At 40.8% G+C, this 21,619-nt stretch overlaps 1 protein-coding gene across 5 annotated transcripts in view; it reads left to right on the top strand.

Annotated features, from left to right (window-relative positions):
• The window catches only part of ITGBL1 (integrin subunit beta like 1), a 220,838-nt gene that overhangs the window by 59,024 nt on the left and 140,195 nt on the right, over window positions 1-21,619 (top strand). The window contains exon 1 of one of the 5 annotated variants that reach the window (XM_045008662.1): window positions 4,102-4,296. The exons of the other annotated variants lie outside the window; for them this stretch is intronic. Coding sequence (XP_044864597.1) covers window positions 4,263-4,296 — 34 coding nt within the window. The 5' untranslated portion in view covers window positions 4,102-4,262. Of the gene's footprint in view, window positions 1-4,101; window positions 4,297-21,619 lie in introns of those variants that run through there. 5 annotated transcript variants of the gene reach the window in all.

Here is a 21,619-nt window from a genome sequence, read left to right as displayed (position 1 = left end):
TACAGAGTTAACTCTTCACCTTCTCTTAAAAATCACTTGCTTTTTCCTTAAATCACTTGCTTGTCTTCCAACAGCCACTTACCAATTCAAATCACCATTCCAAATATCCTCCTGAGTATTTGAAATCCTCATGCTTATACTTACTTACTCCTTCCATTCACTACACCCTCAAAAGTTTCCAACCTGTTTTCCAGTCTCTCTGTCTGTTGCCTGCCCGCCTGGGCCCGATCCTGCTTTTCTCGCTGAATTGTCCCTTCCATGGGCACCAACTTGCTCCACTACCAGTTTAGCTAGGAGGGTGGGCTTCTTAACTAGCCCCCACCCTTCTGGTCTTTTCCCTAAAACATTTCTACTCACAAGACTACCCGAGTCCTCCCTTGTGAGGCTTGCCACCTGGGCAAAAATACCTGGCCAATTGCGTAAAGGCCATTTACTTTACACATAATCCAAACCCCTTTAGGGTGTCTACCCAGAGACCCACCCATTTGTCTGCTGACACTTAAACAGAAAAGAAAATTACACAGAGAGCAGAGAAAATTACAGTCTAAGCCAGATTTTTCCTACTTCTATTACATTGTCCGTTACAGGGGGCGGGACAGAAGGATCTCAATACAACCTCAGAGCTTCATCGCACACATGGCTTCCACCCTGAGGAATTACAAACGAGAAGTTCAGTTCCGCCCACACACCTAACGCCGAAATGAACAGAGCAGAAAAACAACAGTAACCGGTTAAACAGAACAGAACCAGAACCAGATAGTGCACCAAAACCAGATAGGGTTTCCTTATTCTATTAGGGCTCACCTTTAATCATGCAATTCTTAACATATAACACCAACAGTACCAAACAAAGCAAACATAAAATAACAAGGGTAAAACAGATAGATGGTGTAAATTCTGCAGGGCTCCCCCATTCTTAATTGCTCACCAAACTGTGACAAATTTCTGTTACCAATTTATCCCTCATGTCAGGTGATCAAACTGACACTGCAGGACGGTGGGGGAGGATAGAGAAAACACACCATATAACCAAATTTTAAAGCTTCATTAAAAATAATAAAACAACAATGGAGAGTGTTGGGAATGCTCCCACATCACTCAGGAAAAATATGAATGCCCCAAGCCTTAAGCCACTTTAATACTCACACATATCCAGACTGGCCACGTCTGTGTATAACGGTCAGAGAAGGGGGAATAGGTGGACGGGAGAATATCCTGTATGTATACAGCTTGTTCAGAATTTCCAACATACTTCTGCTCTTGGGATGGCTGTTCTTTTACACCCTGGAATCTCCTGCGGTGTCTCTTTCAGAGATTCCAGTTCAGGTCAGCTGCCTGTGGCTTTTCCAGTGTCACCAAGCCACATCAGCTACAGGGTCGTTCCTACCTTATCCACAGGACCGGTTCCTCACCGTCGCCCACAACAGCTTCTCCACTATCTGAGTGCGTTGCACCGTTGTGTCCTCCAAGGTCAGCCTGACGCGTCTCTGCCGAGGCCCCCGGTAAAGGCACTGGTGCGTGCTGGGCGTCGGCTGTGACCATCGTCCACCGGCCATTGGAGGAGTCCGGGCAAGGCACAATTTTGCCTCGAGCCCACCCAGGGACGCCAAAACTGTTGCCGGCTCAAAGGGCCCGAGGAGGAGCAACAGCGGGGGTTCGTTGCCCGGTGTGCGTCGCACTAATTAACACACCAGGGTGGAGAAGCAAACCAAGTTTATTTGAGCTCAAAAAGGTGCCAGGGAGAAAAAGCATTCTCAAATCCTGCACACCCGCGCGCAGGCGGGGTCCCAGCATTTATACCCCCCTTGTTTGTGTAAGCCTTTTGTTTGGTTTTCCCCCTCACCCTCCCTTCCCAACAGCAGTTACTTTAAACATTACATTTCAGCGTGTCAGAAAAGTTCCCATTCGCATATTTATCTATGGCCTTTACAGCACAAACGCATGCAGATTTGCTGTTTCAAACTGTCCTGCAGCTGTAAGCTGAGACAGCTGACAGTTACACATTTTGCTTTTAGGCTGTTAACATTTAGGTTGGTTGAAGTTCACAAGATGGAGTTGCTTTGGCTCACTCAGGCCCAAAGTCACAACTTTGGTTTACTTAGGCCTACGGACACCAACACCATGGCCTAGAGGAGGGAAGTGCCTAACTGCAGAGTCTGCAGCTGTCTAGGGCCAGCACTGAGGATTTAGAGTCCATAGTGCTGCTGTTACAGGGTTCAAGCATGCTTAGCCTTGGAATTGCCACCCCTCCCTTGACTAGTAGCTATAGCTATCTAAGGCTGGATTCTGGCAATTGGCCGCATGGCTGTAGCCAGAGAAGCTGCAGGTGGTTCTGTGACTACTGGAGGCCGTTAAGCTAGGAGCAGGTACAGGGCCGCACAGAGGATTCAGGGGGCCTGGGGCAAAGCAACTTTGGGGGCCCCTTCCATAAAAAAATTGCAATACTATACAATACTATATTCTCGTGGGGGCCCCTGCGGGGCCTGGCGCAAGTTGCCCCACTTGCTCTGCACCCACAGGCGGCCCTGGGAAAATAAACCTTCTGCATCTCGGTACAAACCCAGTTTTGAGAAAACTTCTTTACAAGGTATCACTGGTTCTCAGCATCAGCTAGTGCTAAAAGACACTAAAGCTCATTAAAAGGGTTGGACAAATATTTTCCGTCAAAACTTTTTCTGGATCGAAAACTAGGGGTTTTTAAAAAGCAGAAAAAAATCATGGACAATGTCTGCTTTCCTTCAAAATTTGTTGTGTTTTTTTTTAATTGAAAAGCTGAAATTAGTCTGCCAAAACCTGAATATGGTTTGGAGTTTCAGAAGTGGGGTTGCATCGCTGACCATCCTGGTTAATAGCCACTAATGGACCTATCCTTCAAGAATGTATCTAATTCTTTTTTTTTAACCCAGTTATACTTTTGGTCTTTACAACATTCTATGGCAACCAGTTCCACAGATTGATAGTTGCATTGTGTGAAGAAGTACTTCTTTGTGTTTGTTTTAAACCTGATGCCTATTAATTTAAATGGATGACTCCTAGTTCTTGTTATGTGAAGAGCTAAATAGGACTTCCCTAATCATGTTCTCCACACCATTTATGATTTTAAAGACCTCTATCATATCCCTCCTTAGTTGTCTGTTTTTTTAAAATGAAGAGTCCCAGTCTTTTTAATCTATCCTCAAATGGAAGCTGTTCCATACCCCTAATCATTTTTGTTGCCCTTTTCTGTACCTTTTCCAATTCTAATATATTTTTTTGAGGTGGGGCAATCAAACTGCACACAGAATTCCAGGTGTGGGTGTATCATGAACTTACATAGTAGCAATGTGATACTTTCTGGTTTATTATCTATGCTTTTCCTAATGGTTCCTAACATTCTGCTGGGTTTTTTTTGACTGCCATTGCAAACTGAGCAGATGTTTTTAGAGAACTGTCCACGATGACTCCAAGATCTCTTTCTTGAATTATAACAGCTAATTTAGACTCCATCAAAGGCATAATTTTCAACTGCCGAAAGTTAAAGATAGACAAATTAGAAATAAGACAGAAGTTTTTAACAGTGAGGGTGATTAACCATTGAAACAAAATATCAAAGGAAGTGGTGGGTTCTCCATCTCTTGATGTCTTCACATCAATTGTGGATGCCTTTCTGGAAGGTATAGTTTAGTCAAACACAAGTGATTGAACGCAATACAAGGGTAACTGGGTGAAATTCTATAGATTGTGTTATACTGGAGGTCAGATTAGATGGTCCCTTCTGCTCTTAATATCTGTGACTCTATTAAATATATTCAGTTTACAAGTAATAAGTGTGAGTTTGTTTTTTTACTGTGCATCCTGCAAAGTCAACCTGGAAACTGAGGGTAAAACGTGGTTATTTCATTTTCATATGCCATCCTGGGAAATTTAAGTTATACTGGCTAAAATTAGGATCTTAATGGCATTTGTACAACACCATTGTCTTCTAACTGTGACATCAGTGATATCTATAGAGCCAAAATGCCCTGATTGGTTTGCACAGGTGCATCTAATGAGAACCTTGTAAAGAATTCTGTTGATAGACAAGAGGAAATAGATTCAAGCTCAGTCTGAGCTCTACTGTCTTTGAAGTATTAAAAAGAGTAAAAAAAAAAAACCAGAAAAAAATTACTCCAAATTTAGTGACAAAAAGTATCTGATTCTGCATATCTCCAGAAGCCCAGTTGAGAAAGAAGGTGCTAGTTTTACTGTGCTTCCCTTTTCAGAGTAAGGCTGTGCTTTAAACCATGAGAGAGACAGCCAATGTGTCAACCATCATAGGTAAGGCCCTACCAAATTCATGGTCCATTTTGGTCAATTTCATGGCCAGAGGGTTTTTTAATGTGTCAATTTCATGATTTCAGATGTCTACATCTGAAATTTCATGGTGTGCATTTGGGGGACGGGGGCGCGATCCAAAAGGGGATCATGAGAGAGACAGCTGCAGGATTGCCACCCTCACTTCTATGCTGCCTTCAGAGCTGGCCACTGAACTTCCTGCAGCGGGAGGAGGCTCCTGGAAATGGAGGTGAGTCTGATCTCCTCGTGCTTCTAGGAGCACCCCAGCCGTGGGCTCCTAGCTGCTAGTCCTGGCTGGCAGGGGAGGGACAGGACTTGCTCTTCCCCTGCATGGCCCCTCTCACGGGGAGATCAGATCCACTGTTGAGTGCCTCCGCCAGCTTCAGGAAGTTCTCCTGTGCTGCTGGGAATGCCTCAGTCAGGGGCTCCTACCTGCTAGTACTGGACAGTGGTGATTAATGAAGGGGCCCACAGGGCCTCTGTCCAGTGGCCCCAGTGCCCCCTGGAAAATGAGTGCCCTGAGACGCGGGGGCAGAAGCCCTGAGTGCAGTTCCAGGGCTGATGCAGCACAGAAGTGAGGGTGTACCAGCCTCACTTCTGCGCTGCCTCTGGAGGTGGGTCTGATCTCCCCACTAAGAGCGACCATTCAGGGGAAGGACAACTCCTCTCCCTCCCCATCCTGGCCTGGAGTAGCAGCTGGGAGCCCCTGGCTGTGGGGCTCCCAGCAGCAGGGGGAGATCAGATTTCACAGAGAATGGCTTATTTCATGGTCCATGACACGTTTTTCATGGTTGTGAAATTGGTTGGGCCCCAACCATAAGAAATCAACATTTCCATGGAGTGGCCTTCTGATTTAGCAAAGTCTTAGGGACTACTGTGAGTACCTCAGAAAAGGAACTCTTTAAAAAAGTAACATTCATAAATAACCAACATAGTAGCAAATGGATTATTGTGCCTTACTGCTATGCTTTCTCTGAATTCTTCAAAAATGTTATTGGCATTACAGGCAAAGAGGATGCAACTACATGGAATTTGCATTTACTTTTAGCTGTAGATTATCAATATGTAGTTGGTAAAGTTTTTGTATTGGAAATCAGTTATGAAGATGCTGAAGCACAGAATAGAAGAAAAAAGTTGGGAGATTGAACATTTCTCTGAAACTGTAGAAAAGAAAAATTAGATTTCAAAGCAGAAAATGATTACGTGGTAGAGTACCATAAATATCATTACCTGGTAATTTGCTTTTTAGTTATATATGTTAAATAGTTTGACAAGGGCAGTGAGTAAACTTTCTGATTTTGGCGATGTGTTTAAATTAGTAATAAAGAACAATGCCATCTGACAGATTATAGAAGGATTTAGATAAATTAAATGGATGGCTTAATAGATGGTAAATGCTATTGATTCCAGATAAATGTGAAATATGTATAGGAGTAAAGAACAAAACCAAGGAATATCTGTTAACTGGAAGTGTGCTTCAGAATACTGACCAAGATAGAAATATAGTGATGTATTACAGAAATAAAACATTAAGCTATATATTCAGCAGCAGCAGCAAAAACAGGAAACAGAATCCTGAGATGCTTTTGCTACTATAATTTAAAATAATCGCTTTCTATGGCCCAGTTGCTCCCAAGTACAGGTCAGCCAGAGGGAGATAACTACATTTTCAGCATTCCATACCAACTGCATCATCTGTTACCCGGGGTTTTCAGAACCCCCAACAGGGGCAACTTAACTATTTCACTCCGGGTGGTATAAGGAATAAATCAACAGGAACACAGCAATTCCATCTGATAAGATTCACACAAGTAAGCATGCTCTATCTAAAATTGCAGTTTATTAGATTTAAACACACACAAACATAAGCAATAGGTTTAGAACATCCCAGATATTTACCTAACATCTGGAATGGTATTGAGTAATTAACAGCAGGTTTGCTGTGACCAGTTGCTCACCCATTGGGGAGAAAAGGTGTTAGGAAAAATGTCTTTCAAGATGGCTTCAGAGGACTGCTCCAAAGTACTCTCTATTAGCTAATCTTTTATAACTATTTTCTACAAAACATATAGGTCATCACTTTTCTAACTTTTAATAAACTTTTAATATCAGAGGCACCTAGACTCAAGGTTTTCCAACCACCAAAGTTTTTAGTCTCAATTGTTTACATGTTTGTCCCCTCCTCCTATTCTGATTCACAGAAACTGTAGCTAGTTTTGACCTTGCTTCTGAAAACCTGTCTCTAAATTAACCCTTAACTATGTGGTGTTCTGGTTCATTAATTCATGGTGGCTATGGTTGCAATCAGCCTGATCACATTCTGTGATATACACACCTCTCAAATTCAGGACAACACATCGACCTTTTCACTTTCTCATATTTAAGCTCTGCCTTAGCTGAGTTGTCATGGATATTCTCCTCAACAATGAGGATCTCTCTTTCTCTCTCGCTCTCTCTCTCTATATATATAGATATATAGATATCAGTGATACTCAGACCTCAGTGGTCCAGGAGCCAAATTAGTGATTAACATTACCCAAAGAGCCAAAGCAATGTGAGTCCATTGTTTCATTTACTATAGTACTATATAGTCATATTTAAAAAATATGATGGGGAAACATTTAGTTTTCATATCTGTATATGAAAACTAAATATTTAATATATATAAAATAAACTATAATTAGTTAATAACACAGGAAAAGCATTCTGAGTGATTAATAACTTAGATTCATTAATAATTAAATCACACAGTGTTTTCATACCATATGCTGCAAAGAGCCACAGGACACACATTAAAGAGCTACTTGCTGCTCACAAGCCACAGTCTGAGTGTCACTGATAATATATGATCATTTAAAAAAAGACAGGTTTCAGAGGGGTAGCTGTGTTAATCTGTATCAGCAAAAACAACGAGGAGTCCTTGTGGCACCTTGGAGACTAACACATTTATTTGGGCACAAGCTTTTGTGGGCTAAAACCCACTTCATCAGATGCATGGAGTGAAAAGTAGAGTAGGCAGGTGTATATATATTACAAAACATGAAAAGATGGGAGTTGCCTTACCAAGTGGGGGGTCAGTGCTAATGAGGCCAATTCAGTTAAGGTGGAAATGGCCTATTCTCAACAGTTGACAAGAAGGGGTTAATGTCAAGAGAGGGAAAATTACTTTTGTAGTGCTAACGAGGCCAATGCATCACCCATTTTCAACTGTTATTACAACACTGATTTGCTTTGGAAAGAACTGTTCAGAAGGCTTTCTGCAAGATGCCAATTGCTTGAATAAGATGTATCAGGGCTCAGTGCCTGCACAGTAGTGTTTCCCACAACACTGACTGCAGAATAAAACTAGCTCATTATAATTTGGCTTGGCAGATTTGATATTTTCTTATAACATCAATGGATATTTATTTTTAAGCATTTTTTATTTTTATCTTTTACATTTTCATCGTGACAGGAAATTATGGGGTGTGTGTCAGACAATGGGGTTGGGGAGGTTAGACAATAATTATTTAATAACAGTAAATATTGAGATGCAAAAAAACTGTTAAAACACAAATTGACAACATCACACATCAAAATATACAAAGTAAATCTCCTTAAATGAAACTCTAATACATTCTCAAGCAGCATTTTTCTTTGCCTATCTGTATATTTTGATGACGATCCATGGAAATATTTTTGTTCATCAGTTTGTGTATGTACAATGACATCAATATTTTCTGAGCAATAAAAAGCTAGTCCCTTGAAGCCTAATTACAATATTGAACAGAGTCTATTTCATTCTGCTGTCAGCACATGAGACCCCAAGCTACTATTGGTGTGAACCTTTTCATTTTTAAAATTATTTAGATGTTGCTGTCAATGGGATTTAGGCTCCTAAGTGCCTAAATCACTTTTGAAAATGAGTTTTAGTCTCCTAACTTAGTTAGGCATTGCAGCGCTGAGCATAGCAACACCTAAATATCTTTTTAAAAATCTGGGCCTCGGAGACCATGATAAATGGTGGTTGGTGGGGAGGAAAGGACAGAGATGGATTCGGATGAATAGGGAAGCAAGAGACAGAAAAGTGGAGAGAGATGTAACAGTTCAGGAGTTTGATAATTGATCATGACACTTTCACTTCTGAGTTACATACAGGTTGGTAGTGACCAACAATTCCTTGGCCAAGGGTGAAACAGGTACTACATCTCTCCTCTCCTCCCTCATCGGCTCTTATATCAAGCTGAGGCACAATAGCAGGACAGTGTGTATATGTGCAAACTCTATTGTTTATTGGGCCATTCAGTAGATGAACAGAGGATTTCAGCTGCCATGGTTGTTTGTTCAGAATGTTTCATGAGCACTATATTCACATAATTGGTTTTAACAAAAAATATTCTATATAACTTTCAGACCAAAGTTAGTAGTGGGCTATCCTCGTTTACTAATTACAGTTGGCTCCCAAACAGTAAGCTCTAGTAAAGGATTTGCTAAAGGGTTCATTCTGATGCTTATGGATCTGTTTTCATTTCTTCCAGTGGGAGTATGTTAGGTCCTGATCCTGCATTAAGCTCAATCGGATACTCATGTGTAAAGTTAAGCCTATATGTAAGTGTTTGTAGGATCAAAGGCCTACGTATTTGCATTAACATAATATTAAGGAAAGATCCATCTCAAGCACTTATTTGTTTCTCATATGTATTGATTGAAAATGAATATATATGTATTCTGTATAAATTGGAAAAATCACATTAGGTGGTTGGAATGTACTCTTGGGGGAGATTTTGAAGATTGCCTCAAAAGCCAAAGCACTCCTAAATCCCTTAGGTGCTTTTGAACATCTTCTCTTTAAATTTTCATTTTGTGGGTTTAAAAGTAAGCTGCAAAGCTAAAATGAAAATTGTTACTCATTATTTATACAGCTCTATTGGTGTGCATGGAAGTAGACAGACAAATAAAAATGACAGGTTCCTTTCGTGAAGATCTTAATTTATTTGAGCCTGTAACACAGCAAAGAATGACAATAAAGTACGTGTGGGAGGAGGGAATGTAGAGGAATGAGCATTAGAACTGTGAAGGACTGAGGTGTTTGGTTTTACACACAGGTCTAGATAGTTCCTCTTTTAATCTGCATTTGTTAAAATTTGTAGACATTGTTTAGACTGAAGGCTGCAGTGTTGGTCAGCAAAGGCAAGCTAAACCTCTGGAAGTGAGTTTGAAGGAGGGAAATGAGGTTGAGTAGTGCATGGGATCTGGGAATACACGCCAGAGGCAGAGTGAGGAAAAAGTGCAGTCATTTGAAAATTAATTCCAGATTTATGTTCTTTATGCACTTATTTACCAGGCTGGGTTATCTTCAGTGAACCAGAGAATGTAAGTGCTTTTACAACGGGGAATAAGAATTTAAAATAAAGAGAATTAATACATATTGGTGTGCTGAATACTTCCTACTGCTTGCCTACTCAGGACATTCAGCACATCAGTCTGGAACTCAGGGCCTGATCCCACAGCTTATACTGACACAAATAGTACTTTCATATGAATAGTGCCAGGGGCTTCAGTGCAACATTTTGCAGGATCAGACCTTTAGTTTAAATTTAGTTTTGTTGTTTACCTTTTAATGCAGATCTTTCCTAAATTTCAAGAAATATATAGAAGCTAGTCATATAATTCCCTTGAACAGCAGTTGACGTTGAGTGAATTCATTTTCCTACCGTGCTTTCAGAGTTTATATTTCTTTTAAAATGTCTTCCATTCTGAGTAAAAGTCGCCATCTTGGGTCTAATCCAAAGCCAACTGAATGGGCTCTGTTCCATTGACTTTAATGCCTCTGGATCAGGAAATGTGTCTCTAGCTGGGAGAATCTTGGTGTAAGTGGGGAAAATGGTCCTGCTATCATGGGGAATTTTCCTGGTTTCTGTATTACCCTGGTGGAATTGGATGGTGAAAGGAACTGAGTCCCTGCCCCAATTCCCTTTACTTGGATGCCTGCCTGATCTCGAGCACTCATCTTTCTCTCCCGCATGGGTGAAGTCCTCATAACCTCAGTAAGGCTGAGTCCAAGATCCTGTGGAACTTAACACCCAGTTTTGTTGTGGATCATTCAGGACAGGGGTTAGGATGTTCCCACTCTCCTCACTGGCCATTTCCCTGACCCAGTGATCACTACACTGAGTAATAAACCACATGCAATTTATTAAACAGCCACTGTAAACAAATAAGGGAAAAACAGAGAGGGTTAAAGGATGAAGAAACCCCACACCATAGGCACGGGGAACACTGTAAGTAATAATCTCGGGCACTGAAGAAATTTCACAGCCTATTCCTTACATGTTCTGGATGTTCTGCAGTGATACTGCAGGTAAGACATCTGCTTTGGTGGTAGTTACACACCCTCAGGCTCTAGGTGGCAGGAGCCTTCTCCCCAGTATCGACCCTCCTGTCAGGTTCGTGCCCCTCTCCCACAAGTCCAGCCTTTATGATGTCTCCCTCCATTGGGCCCTCTCTGCCCAGGATCCCCACCTTGTTCTCCCTAGCTGCTCACCACACTTGTTTCCAGTTTACTTGTTGCACTGTGGATCATTCGTTATCCTGGCTCTGGTCCTGTGGCTTCCCACTGTAGCTCAGTCCTGGCTTACCACTGGTCTCCGCTGCGCCAGCTCCAGGCTGCTGCTCTGGCTTCTGCAGTCTCCCTGGTTCTGTTCTAGGGTCTAGTTCCCCAGCTCTGGGCTGCTGCAGTCTCTCTGGCTCTGCCTTATTCTGCCCTGGTAGCCTTAGCTCATCTGAAGGACAGACCTTGGGCTCTCAACCCTCTTATTGTCCTGCCTATTGGTCCCTGTTAATCTAACTGACCTCTCCCTGTTGACTCAGGGGACTTGTCAGTCACAGGATCCTGACTCCTCTTTGGCCCTTCCACTTTCTCCTGGTATTGGAGAAGGGCCAACCTCCCTAAAAAAAATAGTTTCATTAAGGAGCCAACAGGCCTCTTACTTTTGAAAATGGATTTGTGTTGTAAGTGTTTGATACTGAAACAGTACCAATGTATGCAACAAATAAGAAGTTTATGTATTTATTAAACATTATCAACTCTTTTTTTCTAGTATTTTTCTAAACTTAAAAAAAAATTGTAGCATTTTACAAATATCCTTGCCAAAAATTGACAAGAATGTGGGCCTAAGACAACTTTTCCTAAATTAGTTTTGAACCATTAATTTTCTACTGTAAATAGTATTGGCAGAATTCACATGCCAAGCTCTGGGTGCATTTGTGTAGCAGGAGCATCTGGCTCTTTGGCAGACTCTGCAGACAAATGTGTTGCCAACTTTGGAATGGCCTCTTGGTCTGTCACATAATTTGGTTTCTCCTGGCAGGCAGCTTTGTCTTCCTTAAAGCCATTTCTTGCAATTTTACTTTGACTTTAAAAAACTGACTTATTTTTGTTCATTTTAAATTGTGTTCTGAATAAAACTTTTACTGAGTTCTGTACAATGCCTTATTATAGTCAAAAACAGGCTCTTTCTTCCACATCCACATTCAATTACTGGGTAATTCTAAGTGCTGATCTTAGAGTCAACCATTTGCGGATGTGTAACCTTCGCATACTATACACGAGTGACAATGTTTACTTTGTAAATTCAAGTAAACCATTAATTTTTGTGCAGGAAGCTGATTGTGAAGTTGCATTCAAAACAATATCCTTTATACTGCAGTTTCTTAAGCAAGAAACAGTGTCTGACTAGATAAACTATGGGCTCATTAAACTATTGTCTTATGCATTGGCAATTACAAGAAGATTTAATCGCTCAGAGATAGTGTACTTAGTATTCTAAAGAGGCGTTAGGGCAAATCAGCTGTCTTTGAGTATCATGTATTGTAAGAAGTGTCCTCTATTTCACTTTAATTGTTCATCCTGTTTTTTCCAGTATTATTCTGGATGGAATTTGTTCTGTACTTGTGTTTTAAACAGAGTGCATACTACATTTTGAAAGCAGTGCCTGAATATGTAAGCCCACCTCTTCCTATGATTAATAAATAATAGTTTCCACCTCTATACAACCTGACTTCAACCTCAAGATGTCAAAACACTGTCATGAATAAATTGCAATACCTCTGTCAGCTGGGTAAATATGAATTTAAGTCCCTAACTTTAGGCACCCAAGTATGAACATTTGATTCTTAACCTCTCTATATCTCTGCTTCCCAGCCCATAACATTTGTATAATAATAATAATAATACTTAATAATTTATTCTTTATACTACATCAGTGATTAGAGGCTCCAGTCAGGATTAAGGCCACAGTCTGCAGGTGCTGTACAAAAGCATGGTATAGCCCTTCTCCTTCACAAAGGAATGGGAGAAGGGTCGATGTAATAACTACATGTGTTTACATAGACTAATTATGCATATAATTAGATGGTTTTGAGTCAGTTATTAAATATTTATATTCTAGTAGTGGCCAAAGGTCCCAATCAGAATTGGGTTTCCTTTGTGCTGGGTGCTGTATAAACACTGATAATGAGACAGTCCCTGCCCTGGAGGGTTTTACACAGTGGCAGTGTTTGCACAGAATATAGTGTGTAAATTTTGAAATTGCAAGCACCAGGCCCCACTCAAAAAGGCTGCCAGATCTAAAAGTGCCTCTTCTAACAGCATCTTTAAAGTACTATGTGTCAGAACTAAAATGGCTTTGCAGGACAATAAATGACTGTGTGGGGCAAGACCTGAAAATGAAGTTGTGTATGAGGCTGTCCAGGAATAGGCACCCTGGGTAAAATCCTCACCCTATTGAAGTCAATGGCAGAACTCAATGGACATCACCCTCCAGGTGTATTCTTAAATAATGAGAAAAAATTAATAGACTGTGCATTTTCAGTACACTGTTTTCACTTGTGCGTTGCATATACCTCAACTTCTCTGTTGACCTTATGACTGTGCTTTTATGTATTATAGGTGAAGGTGGTAGCACTACGTATTATTAAGGTTTTTGCCATGCAATGGTAAAATTTTTCCTTTTGGAAACAAAATATCTTAACTAAAAGGAAAGCAATTTACTGTAAATGAAATTAAAAAATGTGTTGTTGCCTGTATCATTGGCTACAACAACTGGCAAAAGGAAACATTAGTATACACACACACTTCTCAAAAAACTCGCACATCTTGGGAATTCATGATACTTTCCATTAGCATCCATAGAAAAGTTCTTTTGCCATTATCAAAAAAGATCTTGCTTTTTATAGCAAGATGACTGCCATTAACAGGCAGCTCAAAAATGTCAGTTGTATCTGTATTCCTGGTGTGGAAATTCTTACCTTTTAAAACCTTTAATTTGCTGGGCTGCCTATGAGAAAATGTGTATAATTATCTTTTATAGAGCTAGAAAGTCTCTCTGCATCTAGGGCAATTTTTAACTTCTGTGCCTTCTCTGTCCACCCTGTGATTTCAGTCTGGATGACTCACTACCCTGTATCTGTTTTAAAATACCCGGTAATGTCAGACTTTGCCCTGGTGCATTGACTCTCATATAAATGCCATAATCCTCAAGTGCTGGAGACAGTGACAGACTGATGTCATTACAGTATAATATCAGTCTTCTGGCCCACTGTGATATTTCTTCGGTTTGACACAGGGGCGGCTCTAGGTATTTTGCTGCCCCAAGCATGGCAGGCAGGCTGCCTTCTGCAGCTTGCCTGCGGGAGGTTCCTGGTCCCACAGATTCGGCGGCACGCCTGTGGGAGGTCCGCCGAAGCCGCAGGACCAGCGGACCCTCCGTAGGCATGCCGCCGAAGTCAACCTGCCTGCCACCCTCTCAGTGACCAGCAGAGCACCCCCTGTGGCTTGCTGCCACAGGCACGAGCTTGGCGTGCGGGTGCCTGGAGTCGCCCCTGGTTTGACATCATGTGTTTGGAGTATCATGTTTTCTCTGCGTTGTTTCTTTTTTTCTTTGCTTGGGGCCTTTTTCTCTGAGGTGTCTTACAACACAGAGCACTGAATACATGTAAAATGTTATTGAGTGGGATTTTGAAAAGGGGCTAAGGAAGGTATCAGAGAAGCAGCCGTGTTAATCTGTATCCGCAAAAAGAACAGGAGTACTTGTGGCACCTTAGAGACTAACAAATTTATTTGAGCATAAGCTTTCGTGGACTACAGCCCATTTCTTCGGATGCATGGAATGGAACATATGGTTTAAATAGGGACTGGGAATGGCTGAGCCATTACAAACATTGAATCTATCTCCCCTTGTAAGTAGTGTCACACTTCTTATCAAACTGTCTGTACTGGGCTATCTTGATTATCACTTCAAAAGTTTTTTGTTTTTTTTCCCCCTTACTTAATTGGCCTCTTAGAGTTGGTAGGGCAACTCCCACCTTTCCATGCTCTCTCTATGTGTATCTATATCTCCTCAATATATGTTCCATTCTATGCATCTGAAGAAGTGGGCTGTAGCCCACGAAAGCTTATGCGCAAATAAATTTGTTAGTCTCTAAGGTGCCACAAGTACTCCTGTTCTTTTTTAAGGGAGGTAGGTGCCCAGTGTACTTTTAGTGAGATAGGCACTTTTGAAAATGTTTTACAAACACCTACTGAAAGTCAGTGGGAGTTGGGTGCCCTCACTCATTTTTGAAAATCACACCCCTGGATTAACGTGATATAGGCCTGATTTTATATTTGTACTTACATTCACATTTTTCTTATATTATTGTGGTTTATATTTTTTCCTTCATACAGAACAAAAATAATAAAAACCTGAGTAACATAATCTAAAACCTTCCCATTGGTATCAACATTTAAATATCCTTCGTATTCTCCATAAATGCTATTAAAGAATGTTATTTGGTCCAAATTAGTTTGCAAGGATTAAACTAGTCCAGCTGAGAGAGATTAATTTTATTGGAAAGCCCTTTTACCTGTGTCAAACTCATATGGCTAGGCTTGGTGTTAGTGGGATCCTATGGGGTTGGGGTAGAAACTGCCCCACTTAGGGTTGCAATGGCTTCTGCAGCACTTGTTTCCCCTGCCTATCCCCCACTCTCTGCAATAGCCACTGCATTCATTTATAGATCCAGTGCTGTTTTCCACATTCCATCCCACCTGTGTCCAACCTCCACTTGCATTGGGTATAGTGGTCCTATGTGCGCTTGGGCTACATGATGCACAAAGTCCCTGCCCCTTTATGTGAGGGCCCAAGATGATGATTTCACCATCGTTAGGGCTGTGGAGGGAGGGGTAGAATTTCCCTCTAACTGCAGGTGATGAAGGTGGGATAATTCCTATACTTGTCCAGAGAAAGAGCATGGTTCTTTAAATGACTCCTAATTTAGCTTTTTGAAGCTGATCAGCCAGTAAGACAAATCCAAATTAATAATTAAAAGATGACTTGTCTGATTATTTCTCAGTGTTGGCAACACTCCCATCTCTTTATGTATATACATGAACTATACGGCTGTATTATTGAAATATCAATAGAAAGAAAGGCGATGTTAGAACCGGGACTGACATTTTCAGATCTGTGAAAGATCAAAGTAATCCTACATAGCTGCTTTTGAACGAAAGCCCATTTATTCCTAATACATTGGAGCAATTATTCAAGAACATTTTAACTATGTGAAAATACGTCCCCTGTGGTGCTGTCAAAATCACTGAGACCTTAGCTTAACTGCTTCAAAAAGTGCCTGCCAAACAACTGAGTGCAGCTTTAATTTACTTCTCTCACTTTTCAAAAATTGTAGACAAATACGTTCATTTTGATTTAGGCTAACTTGTCTTTTTTTCCTAATGTGTCTCCGCCATTTTGGGCATAGGCACTTCAATATGAATGAATACTCCTGATGAATTAACACAGTCTATACCAAAGCTGAGTACATTGAAAAGGACAGAACTGTATAGCTCCAGTTTTTTGCTCAAATCGAATGATAATTTTAGGTTAGCAGAAGTAGGTAAAAGCAGATTGCGTTCAGCATGTCTCCTTCACATGAAGAGCTTGACACTTCAAGTGCAGTTCAGTTCTGGGAAATGACTATAAAATGTGATTTTGGGCTTCTGTATTTGTCTGCTAATTTTTGTACCACTGTCTGTGAGGAAATAGGGCAATCTCCTGGATAACCTTTATTTAACGAAGTTAAATCTTATTGAATTAGGTTTAATACCTTTGGGGTCCATTGTATTAAAAATACAGTTGTTTATTCATTATTGTGGAATTGTATGTAACCCCTCTAGGAGATGTGACTAATGTAATGTTGAGAAATGTTAAGAACTTCAAAGGACTTATTGAAACAGCATGAACTTTTAAATTTAAGTGAGTTTCCCAGGGAACCTCTGGGAAGAGGGGAATATGCTAATGCAACTCCTTCAGTTAGGCAAGAACCTTAGCTGTTTGAAGCTTCACCCCACAGAGGGTATCCATTGTCTGGGTGATTATCCAGTTTGGGATCTTTGACCATAAGAATAATATGTGCTTGCTTAAAAAGAGCCGTATGGTACATTAACTGTGATAATTACCCTGTTAACCATCTCTGAAGAGAAGGCAAAAGAAGCCAGCTTAGGCAGCTTTTCTTTTGCTGGGGAAAGTGTGACAGATTTCTGTTACCAATCTGCCTGAAGCGTCAGCTGATCAGACTGAGGCCACAGGATCGTTTGGGGAGGAGATGACAAAACACACCAAGTGTCTAAATTTTAAAGCTTTATTAATAAAATAATAAAATAACAGCGGAGAGTGCTGGGGGGGGGGTCCTCATGTCACTCAGAGGAAGGAAGAACTTGTTAGTGCCCTAAGCCCTAACCCACTTTCATACTCACACAGGCTGGCCAAGGCTGGGTGTAATGTAAGAAGAAGAGGGGGAGGGGTGGATGGGAGTTCTTGCCCTGTGCACGGGTCATCCAGGGTCCGCTGCGATCGCCGCCTTGCTTTGGCTCCCGGGAGGGATTTTAGTCCTGGGTTCCTTTGGGGGTGTTTTGTTCCTGATGCTCTTTGTATCAGTCAAAACCGGCTCTCTGTGGTCTCCTCAACTTTCCCAAAACACACCGGCTAGACTTTGTTGTCCTCTTTGTTTTCCTCTGTGCTGGCCTTCGCTTGCCTCGCTTGTTATGGGCTGGCTCTAAAGGTCTGTTCAGCTGAATCTTCCTTTCTCACGGCTGGTCGGTGGAGAGAGTCCATTTAATATATTTGTGTATATGTACAGGATCACTCTCTCAAGTCCAGTTTTCTTTCTACATGTTTCTGCAGTAAAAATATACTCGTGCTTATTTATTTTTGGTACCTATCCTTCATGGTACACATCATTTTCAAAATGATGTGTCACATCTAACCTTTTATGATGTGCAAAGCTGAGAAAACCACAGATGTTGGCTCCACAATGGGGAAAGGTCAGCCCCACAGTAGAAGAGTCAGGAAAAGAAACTCAACTGAACTCTGGAAAGTTGCAGAGCTGATTAAGAGAATTCCTGTAAATGAACTTTTCAGTGCTGCGACTCACAATTCTCCCCTCCAAATGTATGCAGAAGTGCTGCGATTGGTAAGAAAGTTTAAAACATACCAAGAGTGGAATCTAGAGGAAATAACTCCTTTGGTGATCTGGTTGCTTGCCAGTCCAAGCTTAAGGAGAAACTGCTAGTGGATTTCTTTCCTTTGTTGAGCACTGACCATTGTTTAAGGCTTCTGTCCTATCAATAGTAATAATAATTATTATTATTTAAAAAATTAACAGTACCATTGTTTACTAACATAGGACCTGCTCCTGCTCTCATTGACTTGAATGGGAGCAGGATTCAACCCATAGATAAAATACACCCCCAGCCACGAAGTTGTTTACAGTCTAAATAAAACAAGACAAACACAGAGCAAGCTACACATCCTTGTAAAAGTGTTACCCTCTCCCCATCTACTGAAAAGTCCCAGAGGCACAAACCATTAAAACAAGGAGAGCACACATGCACACTCTCACTCAGTCTCTGTTTCCCCCCATTATATTTGTAAAATACAGTTGGTAGTGCAGGATTTGAGAACACTTGGTAAAATAAAGCAGCATTGCACTTCATAAATAATTCCTAGAGTCTATTTTAACGTCTCATTTTCTCCATTAGTCAAGAAGCAATTAACATTTTTGTCTACGTGCTAATTTCTAGCTTAATAACAGTCTAATATCAGGTGATATTTCTCAGAGATGGGAACATACTGTGATATGATATTATTGTATTAGTATGATTATAAAGATAGTTGGGGGAAATGCTTTTCTATATGTTTCAATTCAGTATAATGATGTAGTAATACACTCTGGATTTCTAGTAGGCATAGAAATTTGTTTTCCATCAGGAATGTTACTGAGACCATAAAGGCATATATAAAACTGAATATTGTATTTTATAACTTGGGAATCTATTTAGGAGAACTATTAAGTAGAGCTGGTTTAAAAATGAAAGTTCAAACATTTTACTGTTTTTGAAATTTCAAAAAATTAATATTTTTTCAAAAATTAGAAAATGTTGGCTAGCTCTACTATGTGTAGTTTGGAATGCTTTTATGGATGCTTACCATCTGCGTCCTACAGCCATCTCACCTCATTGTCTTCTAATTCTCACCTCAGTGACACTCCAGCGCCATCAGTGGTTTTGCATAGGTTTAAAGATTGCACACTAGTAAAAACTTTTGACAACGTACAAGAAGGAAATGAAACCTTCCAGTTCACTCTTTATTTTTGTTCACTCAAGTCAGACAATAGAACTCTGAATGCACACAGGGAGTATGAAGCTGCTGAGTAAGAAGGCACTAATTTTACAGTTAATTTTCAGAGCAGTACTACATTTTTTAAGCCTCCTGCGTGGCAATGTCTTGATGTAAATTGTTCTCATGTCATAGGCTGAGTATTTATTATAAACATTTACAGGGGAACTTTTGTACAATAGTAAACTTTTAAATGAGAATACATGTAAAGTAAAAAATGTACTTGGACATTGATTTTTCTGTATTCACTTTGATATTGGGCTCTAGAGTAGCCATGTACGGCCCTATAAACTACCTGCACCAGTACCTAATCTGTTCCAGAACATAGGTTAGCTAACTGTGCAAGGGCAGACTCTGTGTGTATGAGAGTAGATTGAAGATACCTACAATTTCTAGATTTGAAAACCCACTGAACTAAACATAACAAATATAACAATAGCATCCCATGACCTTCATACCTCTTACTCCTCTGGGGACAGCCTAATCTTGTAAGAGCCTGCCAGTGCTTCCACTCATGATCACACTCTGGCTCCCTCATCCCCTCTGTCTCCCCAGGAACCAGCCAACGACCTTCAAAGTCAATACTCCAAAGTCCCAAATGAGCAGTCTGAGTGGAGTTTTCATCTGGAAATCCAAGCCTCTGTATCTCTGTGCACCCAGCATCATATATATATATATATGAGAGACAGTTTTAAGTTTTTTAAATTTTTTTCATCCCCCAAGCTACCCCATCAGACAATTTCTCTTAACATTTATCCTATGACTGCCTCTCATATCAGATCAACATAGTTTTTTGTCCACAAAGAGTTACTGTTATTTATGATTGTGACAGTGGGCGACTGGGGGTCTTGTAGAGGAGGGTCTTGTAGAGACTGGCCAAAGAGGCTGTGAAAATAAATGTAATTGTTCTCTGTTTTCTCTTCCTTTCTACACTGCCGTAACCTTTTTACAGGAGCAAAATATTAGCTGCAGACTAGAAGCACAAGACAAAGTTGGGTTTTGTGACCCTTTATTAAATAGCATAGTTAGCAAGGTCATATTTCATTAACTACATGAACAAAAGGTTAATATGGACAGAAGACTGGATGCTGTCAGCTGGGACTTGTATTCTGGACTACAACAACCACTTTTGTTATCATTTGTCTAATGTTCAAATAATACCTGATTGCTCATAAAAAAAGTCACAGTATGAGAACAGGGGCGGCTCTAGCCATTTCGCCACCCCAAGCACGGCAGCACGCCATGGGGGGTGCTCTGCCAGTCGCCGGTCCCGCGGCTCCAGTGGACTTCCCGCAGGCGTGCCTGCGGATGCTCCACCGAAGCCGCGGGACCAGCGGACCCTATGCAGGCATGCCTGCAGGAGGTCCACCGAAGCCGCTTGCCGCCCTCCTGGCGACCGGCAGAGCGCCCCCCGCGGCATGCCGCCCCAAGCACACACTTGGTGTGCTGGGGTCTGGAGCCGCCCCTGTATGAGAAACTGCCAGATTTGATGCTTGTAGATGAAAATATTGCCTGTTAGCATTGAATTCCATTCCTTGCTTGTTAGGAGAGTTTGAAATAAGAATATGGCAAGTGTGTTCTTTTTTAGTATAACTGCCCAATTCTCCACCACCACCTACAACATTCTTTTTTAGAATAAATGACAACCTCAATTGCAAATGAGTGAATTTGACTGCATTACATATTCAAAAAGATGCACCTGTGTTGCAATCTGCTGGCAATTGTCCACCTAAACGGGTTTGTAATTGCATGTGCATACACTTTAATATTTCTAGCAGGTTGCTCGTAAGAGCACAGTAGCAAGTGGGTGGACCCAGACACTTACCATCTGTTTAAGCATAGAAATACATTTTCAACATAATTGGGCTACCCACATTTAATCAAAGTACTTACACATGTAAGTAATGATGGCTTATTTGAAAGCACCGTGTGGTGCTTTGTTTTGCACTTATTACAAGTGAAATTATTATAAAGTCTACAAAGCAGGGGCTATGGGTGAAATCCTGGCACCATTGAAGCTAATGGGAGAGAAGGTGTTGACTCTAAAGGAGTGAGGATTATATGCTAGTCTGGTGTGTTTGTACAATGCCTGTTTCACGGAGGACCTGTTTCCTGACTTGGGCCTTTGGCTGCTACTGCAATAAAAATAATTATTATAAGAATAAAGGCAGGCTAGATCTAAAAAAACATTTTCAAAATGTTGTTAATTTCTTTTAAATTAAAGCTTTGTGCTAAAAAGCACTGGACAAAAGAACAGGCGAGCAACTGGGACAAAATGCAATACAACCAAATAGGAACAAGGTGTTTTTGTTTTTTTTTAAATATAACACAGAATAATATAAAGCATTCAAAGTTACTTTCCTTCTCTACAGCAATTTCCCAGCCATAAAATGTGGATGATAATATATACCTGCTGTTTTGCACAGGGATGTTGTGGGAAATAACTGAATTATCTTATTAAACACTTTGAAGATTAAACATTCTCTAGAATTGCAAAGTGTTGTTATGATGCAAGAAAATCACTCAGAGTGGCCTAGACACATGCATGCAACTCCCATATCAAGGGCATGAAATGATTTATAGCTACAACAAACAGACCATATCCATGTCTG

The sequence above is a fragment of the Mauremys mutica genome, chromosome 1 (assembly GCF_020497125.1).
Source record: "Mauremys mutica isolate MM-2020 ecotype Southern chromosome 1, ASM2049712v1, whole genome shotgun sequence".
NCBI classification, from domain to species: domain Eukaryota; kingdom Metazoa; phylum Chordata; order Testudines; family Geoemydidae; genus Mauremys; species Mauremys mutica.
Note: the sequence above shows the minus strand (reverse complement) of the source record. Positions and strands in the feature narration are given on the sequence as shown.